The sequence below is a fragment of the Oncorhynchus clarkii genome, chromosome 13, assembly GCF_045791955.1.
Source record: "Oncorhynchus clarkii lewisi isolate Uvic-CL-2024 chromosome 13, UVic_Ocla_1.0, whole genome shotgun sequence".
Taxonomy (NCBI): domain Eukaryota; kingdom Metazoa; phylum Chordata; class Actinopteri; order Salmoniformes; family Salmonidae; genus Oncorhynchus; species Oncorhynchus clarkii.
Genome location: NC_092159.1, coordinates 8,785,181 through 8,793,287, shown reverse-complemented (window position 1 = coordinate 8,793,287; position 8,107 = coordinate 8,785,181). Strand labels below are relative to the sequence as shown.

The 8,107-nt window shown below is 48.3% G+C and overlaps 1 protein-coding gene across 1 annotated transcript in view; it reads right to left on the bottom strand.

Moving 5' to 3' along the window:
- The window catches only part of LOC139424344 (palmitoleoyl-protein carboxylesterase notum1a-like), an 18,900-nt gene extending 16,561 nt beyond the window's left edge, over positions 1-2,339 (bottom strand). The window contains exon 1 of the mRNA XM_071176078.1: positions 2,092-2,339. Coding sequence (XP_071032179.1) covers positions 2,092-2,324 — 233 coding nt within the window. The 5' untranslated portion in view covers positions 2,325-2,339. The remainder of the gene's footprint in view (positions 1-2,091) is intronic.
- Between the last annotated feature and the right edge of the window lie 5,768 nt (positions 2,340-8,107).

Sequence of the window (8,107 nt, the reverse complement as noted above, 5' to 3'; positions counted from 1 at the left end):
GGGACGCCAGGTTGAACATTTATAAATGAAACAGGAGAGAGTAGAGAGGGACGCCAGGTTGAACATTTATAAATGAAACAGGAGAGAGTAGAGAGGGGTGCCAGGTTGGGTTCAAGAAGTGCAAACAAATCAACGTCAGAAGCTTCATTTGTGATTAAGAAACACAGGGAGAGTAAATTCCTCACATCCTCAGACACATTGTTCTTAATAACTCCCCGTGGCTGTGGAGAAATACCCCCCCCCCCTCCCTCCCCCCTATGGGTTTTTACACACACATGCCTATGACCGCGAGAGAAGTGTCGCCTTAGCAGCAGTGATCCACTATACATATAGCCACGCTAGCTTCATCCTCGTGTGTGTTAGCAAGCATGCTAGGTACTGCTAGGTATCAACAGCTAATCCAGTCCGGGCTGGAAGTTATAGTGAGGTTCAATTGGTCAACAGAGATGCAATTGCAATGTTGTGGAGTATTTGGATAAAGTTCAGTGTGCTGGATGGATCTCTGCAGTAACTCTCGAGGGCAGACTGTGTGGTTGAGAGAGGGTTGGGTCCTTCGTGAGAAATTAGCAATTTGTGGTTGGAGGGATAAGCGCCGGTTGTAATTTTCTCTACTGGTTGTCAGATAGAGCAGGCGTGCCCAGAGCGTGTCTGCCTGGCCTTGCATGGCCTCGCACGTGAGGGTCTATTGAGAGGTCTCTTGTGGTTTGGGATGCTGCTGACACACACAGTCACATCGATGGAGAGAGGAGACACTCACAATTGCTGTTGTGCTAATTCTCTCCCCCTCTCTATGTAAAGCGATGTGGGTCTGAGGTCTTTATTTGGGATAGAGTAGGATCACGAGAGGTTCCGTTGTGATGAATCAACTGAATCTCGCTCTCTTTCTGGTTCTCTCCCGTTGATTCATAATGGAATAGTCATGTTAAAGATGAATAACACTGTGTTCATAGAGCCTATTCCATTCTTCAACCTTCAGTTGACTTGTGAGCTTGTTCTCACACTGGAGAAGACAAAATACAACTGGCAAAAGGCAGTCTTTCTGTCTCAACACCTGGCAACCATGGTGTGAAACAACATAAGGATTTCAAAGCACTACTTCACAAAGTCAATTATCACAGTTATTTGACCAAAACATTGGAATTTCACACTGAGGATAAACCCTGTTTTCTTCCCGTGAAGAAATCGGCCCATGTTTGTTCCATTGGTCACTATCAACCTATAACTGTCATGGCGCTTTCCTGCAGGGCACCTGTCGCGGCTGGAAGTGGATCTGAGAGGACAACAGGGCTTCCGCTTCGTGGAATGTTTTTACTTTCACAGTCTTTCATCACAATCATCCATTAGCGTCGCTACATTCCGTTCTAATATAGCGTCCCCTCCTCAATTTCACGTCTCTCTCCAAATGCGCAATATCATGACGCACGGTCTAGAAAACCATTTGGATAAAGCCAAAGGCAACAAGGATAGTAGCCTACAAGAGGATGAGATTTGTCCCTATAGACTCTGATCCGAAGTCGGTCTTGCGTTTTCCCTTCAAAACGGTTGAGGTTATATGGGTTTGGGGAGGGTAAGCTGATCCTAGACCTGTGACGCAAATAAACGCCACTAAATAAACAACCAAACAACCACCACCAAAGCTATACATTGCCTGTCGCCTGCTGTACATGAAAAACATTATTTTCACTGTGGCCTCGCGTGCTCTCCTTCCGCAAAATTCATTTTGTCAAATGTTCCATTGATGAAAGGCATCTGAAATCGCGGTCCGGGCTCCCTCTCTCTCTCGGGCTCCGACATAGATCTCAGAAAGCGCCCGTCCTCTGATCTTGTCATTTTTTATCCATTTCGGTCACATTCGGATTGACATGAAGGGCAGGAGAAGTTGTTGTTGTGGTGGTGATAGATGGATTTCACTCAACCATTGAGAGTTTGATAGACAACTGGAAACGTGTCAAAGTCAAAACGCACAACAAAAGTATGTGATTGTCATGTGAGTTTAGGCTACTTGTGAAATGTTGAAAAGTGAGGTTTAGGGCGACTTTAATTCGGGCCAATTCAGAACTTAAACGTCGAACTTGAAAGTCTTCCACTTACCCCGCTGGGGATCCATCGTTACACGTCGCAGAGGAATTGTCCAAGAAGTGCAGCCTCATGTCCTGGTCCAGCTTCTGCGCCGAGCACGGGTACAGCGACTGCGCCAGGTTTTTAATTTGGGTCATGAAGTTGTCCATGTTCCCCTCGACAGCGGTGAAGTCTAGCGGGAAGCTTTCACCGGCTCCGGTCCCCTCTACTACCCGGTCCCTGTATGTTAACGTTGGGGACGGCATGGCCGAGGCTCTCCGGTGTTGCGCGCGGCTGCCCCGTAGCCTCCTCGCCTCTAGTGCACCAATGTGAAGAAGACCCAACAGTAAAGCGGAACGCAGCAACGCCAGAGTCCCTAGAGGCCTACTTCTCTCAGTACTTTGGCTCGTCATTTCAAAAACCTTAAAAGGGAAAAACGATTTAATAGTTCCTTGGGGTAAAAACTAAACAAGAGTGCGTCTGGTCTGGGGAGCTAAATGGAAAAGTTGCAGTGGATGAATTGCCTAAGAGAGTAAAATGTAAACAGAGAGAGAAAGAGTTCCACTTGGCATCAGTGTGTTATCGACAGAAGAATCAGGTGTTCCAAAGGTTCTAGAGCTTGACGTGGGCTGTCCGACCACTCCAAAATGCCTCCACACTAGAACACGTAAAACATTTAAATAATTTCAGTGTGGTGCGTCATTCGCCTTCAATTCCATCCATTAGGGGGGAAAAGCAATGCAATTCAAATAAAAAAAATATAGGCTATATTAAACAATTTAAAAAAAAAATAGAAAACAACTTTGAAGTCACTCGAAAAATGTAAAAATGCGGATAAAAATACAAGCTCATTTTAGTGATTCACCAAAAAGTGCTTGCATCCCCCTTCTATTTCTTGAGATATCCAACGGTTTTCAACGGTTTTCCCCCAGCGCTGATAAGACAGATGGCATCACTTGCTGCTGCTGTCCTGGTCGAAGTTACATTCATACTACCAGGCAGGCACCAGAGGGGTTTTATTCAAACGTTTCCCCCTTTTTCTTTCCCCCAAACCAATCGTTATCGTGGGCTGGTGCTTTGAGAGGCGTGAGTTTCACACACACATACACGTTTGTTTTACTATCCTTGTGGGGACCAAACAAATGATTCCCATTCAAAATTATATTTTCCCTAACCCTTAATACAACCTTAACCCCTAAACCTGAAATATCAATTTTCCTTGTGGGGACTGGCGAAATGTCCCCAATTGTCCGAATGTTTCTTGTTTTAGTATTCTTGTGAGGACTTCTGGTCCCCACGAGGACAGTAATACCAACAACACTCACACGGCACGCCCCCTCATGTCCAGGTTGTTCCCTTTGGTGTTGTCATGTTGTTGCCTTCGGTCTCTATTTAAGTAGCGTCGTCTCTCTTGTCGTGATGTGTGTTTTGTCCTCTATTTATTTTAGTATTTTTAATCCCAGCCCCCGTCCCCGCAAGAGGCCTTTTGCAAGGCCGTCGTTGTAAATAATAATTTGTTTTTAACTGTATTACCTAGTTAAATAAAGGTTAAATAAATAAAATAAAAACATATTTAGGATGTCAACAAGTGATAATTCATATTTCATGGCGCGATATTTTCGTACTGGGATGCCAGGATTAGGCTTTAATTGGCCATCACATGAGGAAGTTAACACCTTTATAACGTTTATTTCGTAATTGATCTCCCAGGACAGACCCTCCGTTTGTTTATTCAGAAGCCGGACATTTCCCCTGGTTGTGTATTTGTTTTCAACCTCGTGTGGGCGTGGCCTCTTAACCTAAATGATGGTTGTCACACCCAGGAGGAAGGTGACAGCCGGTCGCGCGCTTCTCCCCCATGACCCACACCTTCTCGTCAACAACCCATTCTGTGTCCAGATGGTGAGAAGTGAGTTGACGGATAATGTAGACTGCCCTCCCCTTTCAGACCCCTTAGAGATTTAGGATCAGTCAGGACTGAAAGCCCAACGTCACTTCACCATCTCTCTCTCTTTCTCAAATCAAATTGTATTTGTGACATGGGCCGAATACAACAGGTGTAGTAGACCTTACCGTGAAATGCTTACTTAAAATCCCTTAAAACATTTTATTTTTTATTGTTGGTTAAGTAAGAAAATATTTGCTAACAAAATGAATACAAAATAAAGAAAAAGTTAGACAAAATAACAATAATGAGGGAGTACCGGTACCGGGTCAATGTGTGGGGGTACCGGTACCGAGTCAATGTGTGGGGGTACCGGTACCGAGTCAATGTGTGGGGGTACCGGTACCGAGTCAATGTGTGGGGGTACCGGTACCGAGTCAATGTGTGGGGGTACCGGTACCGGGTCAATGTGTGGGGGTACCGGTACCGAGTCAATGTGTGGGGGTACCGGTACCGGGTCAATGTGTGGGGGTACCGGTACCGAGTCAATGTGTGGGAGTACCGGTACCGAGTCAATGTGTGGGGGTACCGGTACCGAGTCAATGTGTGGGGGTACCGGTACCGAGTCAATGTGTGGGGGTACCGGTACCGAGTCAATGTGTTGGGGTACCGGTACCGAGTCAATGTGTGGGGGTACCGGTACCGGGTCAATGTGTGGGGGTACCGGTACCGGGTCAATGTGTGGGGGTACCGGTACCGAGTCAATGTGTGGGGGTACCGGTACCGAGTCAATGTGTGGGGGTACCGGTACCGAGTCAATGTGTGGGGGTACCGGTACCGAGTCAATGTGAGGGGGTACCGGTACCGAGTCAATGTGTGGGGGTACCGGTACCGAGTCAATGTGTGGGGGTACCGGTACCGAGTCAATGTGTGGGGGTACCGGTACCGAGTCAATGTGTGGGGGTACAGGTTAGTCAAGGTGAGTGTACATAGATAATACACAGGTTAGTCCAGGTAATGGAGGTAATATGTACATGTAGGTAGGGGTAAAGTGACTATACATAGATAATAAACAGGTAATTGAGGTAATATGTACATGGAGGTAGAGGTAAAGTGACTATACATAGATAATACACAGGTTAGTTGAGGTAATGGAGGTAATATGTACATGTAGGTAGGGGTAAAGGGACTATACATAGATAATAAACAGGTTAGTTGAGGTAATTGAGGTAATATGTACATGGAGGTAGAGGTAAAGGGACTATACATAGATAATAAACAGGTAATTGAGGTAATATGTACATGGAGGTAGAGGTAAAGGGACTATACATAGATAATAAACAGGTAATTGAGGTAATATGTACATGGAGGTAGGGGTAAAGTGACTATACATAGATAATAAACAGAGTAGCAGCAGTGTTAAAAAGGGGTGAATGTAAATAGTCCAGGTAGACATCTGATTAACTGTTCAACAGTCTAATGGCTTGGGGGTAGAAGCTGTTAAGGAGCCTTTTGGACCTAGATTTGGCACTCCGGTACCGCTTGCCGTGCGGTAGCAGAGAGAAGGGTGGCTGGAGGCTTTCACCATTTTTAGGGCCTTCCTCTGACACCACCTGGTATAGAGGTCCTGGATGGCAGGAAGCTTTGCCCCAGTGATGTACTGGGCCGTATGCACTACCCTCTGTAGCGTCTTGCGTCAGATGCCAAGCAGTTGCCATACCAACCAGTCAGGATGCTCTCGATGGTGCAGCTGTAGAAATTGAGGATCCGAGGACCCATACCAAATTCTTTCATTCACCGTCTCCCTTCTCTCCTCTTCTGTCAAAGCACCTGCACACTTCCTGACATGGATTTGACATGGATGGACAGTCCCTCTAGGCAATGCTTACACGAATCCTATTATTTAAAATCCTAACATGACGACACTATTTTTTTCCTCTGCTCTGAGACTGCCATCATTGACGTCGTCTGTGGTGACGAGGGGCGTTGTACAAGACAAAGTCATCAGCGAACGGTTCATCTCCAACCGATCAGAGTATCAAAGCCAACGACACATTTTCAAACAGGCGCTTTACCCACGTGTTCTGGCACTGGCCCAACCCATCAGTTTCTGGACCAATCAAACGGACCCGAATGTGTCCGCGTTTGGTGAAGGATCGGGGGGGAGGTACTCAGATCGCGACCAGAGGAAACTAACGTCTGTGGGAGTGGCCTAGCGTTTGTCCTGAGCGAGGTGTCTGGTTGCCAGGCAGTTAAAATCTATGGTGGGGAGAGCACACCTCTAAAGAAGGTGGAGACTCTGGGAAAATCTCCTCCTCTCTCTCCTCACCTTCTCAAAACCTATTGGAGAAGGTCAGAAGGGAGAGCACACCTCTAAAGAAGGTGGAGACTCTGGAAAAATCTCCTCCTCTCTCTCCTCACCTTCTCAAAACCTATTGGAGAAGGTCAGAAGGGAGAGCACACCTCTAAAGAAGGTGGAGACTCTGGGAAAATCTCCTCCTCTCTCTCCTCACCTTCTCAAAACCTATTGGAGAAGGTCAGAAGGGAGAGCCTCTGACTTCCTCATCCAATGGGTTTTGAGGAGGAAACGAGGAGAGAGGACACGAGGAATATGCAATTGAGATTCTCCCTCTACCAGCCACTAGTGTCACCTTTGACCCCCAGACATCAGTTGGGTGTGGGATGTCAACACTGATTTAACTGAACCAGACGGGGCCACGATCGGCGTGCTCACCTTGCAGCACCGCGTCATATCCGTCAAACAGGGACACAGTAGAACCGGGCCACTCAACACCGGTCTGTCCCAATGTCTTGTTTACCGGGAGGAGACGGCAAGAACCGGCAGCCAAGATGCCTGAACGATAAGCAGATAGCTAGGGGATGGGGCAGGAGGTGTGTCTGCGGATGGGGCAGGAGGTGTGTCTGCGGATGGGGCAGGAGGTGTGTCTGGGGATGGGGCAGGAGGTGTGTCTGGGGATGGGGCAGGAGGTGTGTATGGGGATGGGGCAGGAGGTGTGTCTGGGGATGGGGCAGGAGGTGTGTCTGCGGATGGGGCAGGAGGTGTGTCTGGGGATGGGGCAGGAGGTGTGTCTGCGGATGGGGCAGGAGGTGTGTCTGCGGATGGGGCAGGAGGTGTGTCTGCGGATGGGGCAGGAGGTGTGTCTGCGGATGGGGCAGGAGGTGTGTCTGGGGATGGGGCAGGAGGTGTGTCTGCGGGACGGGTGGGTTTGGGTGTCTGCGGGACAGGTGTGTGTGTGGGTGTCTGCGGGACGGGTGTGTGTGTTGGTCTGCGGGACAGGTGTGTGCGGGTATCTGCGGGACAGGTGTGTGTGTGGGTCTGCGGGACAGGTGTGTGTGTGGGTCTGCGGTACAGGTGTGTGTGGGTGTCTGCGGGACAGGTGTGTGTGGGTGTCTGCGGGACAGGTGTGTGTCGGTGTCTGCGGGACAGGTGTATGTGTGGGTCTGCAGGACAGGTGTATGTGTGGGTCTGCAGGACAGGTGTATGTGTTGGTCTGCAGGACAGGTGTATGTGTGGGTCTGCAGGACAGGTGTATGTGTTGGTCTGCGGGACAGGTGTGTGTCGGTGTCTGCGGGACAGGTGTGTGTCGGTGTCTGCGGGACAGGTGTGTGTCGGTGTCTGCGGGACAGGTGTGTGTCGGTGTCTGCGGGACAGGTGTGTGTCGGTGTCTGCGGGACAGGTGTGTGTCGGTGTCTGCGGGACAGGTGTGTGTTGGTCTGCAGGACTTCAAAAGAACCGAACGGGGGTTAATGTATAAAAAAAAAACTACACAGAATATCTGAATGACAGACACTGCTCCCCTCCCTCTCCTTCTCTATTCTCTGGAATACAAGAACGCAGTCTGAATCCAGGCAGCTAACACATGGAGCACGAACAGCAGAGTCTCTGGCACGACTTCCAACGAGTGTGTGGAGAGAGAAACCATTAGAACAATACATAGCCTGTTACAATAGAACGGTAGCAATGAAATAGAGCTCATTCTGTTCTGAGCACTGTTCTAGCTGTTATATCAACTCAGAGAGAAAACACACAACCACCACATACACTGTTCTAGCTGTTGATATCAACTCAGAGAGAAAACACACAACCACATACACTGTTCTAGCTGTTGATATCAACTCAGAGAGAAAACACACAACCACATA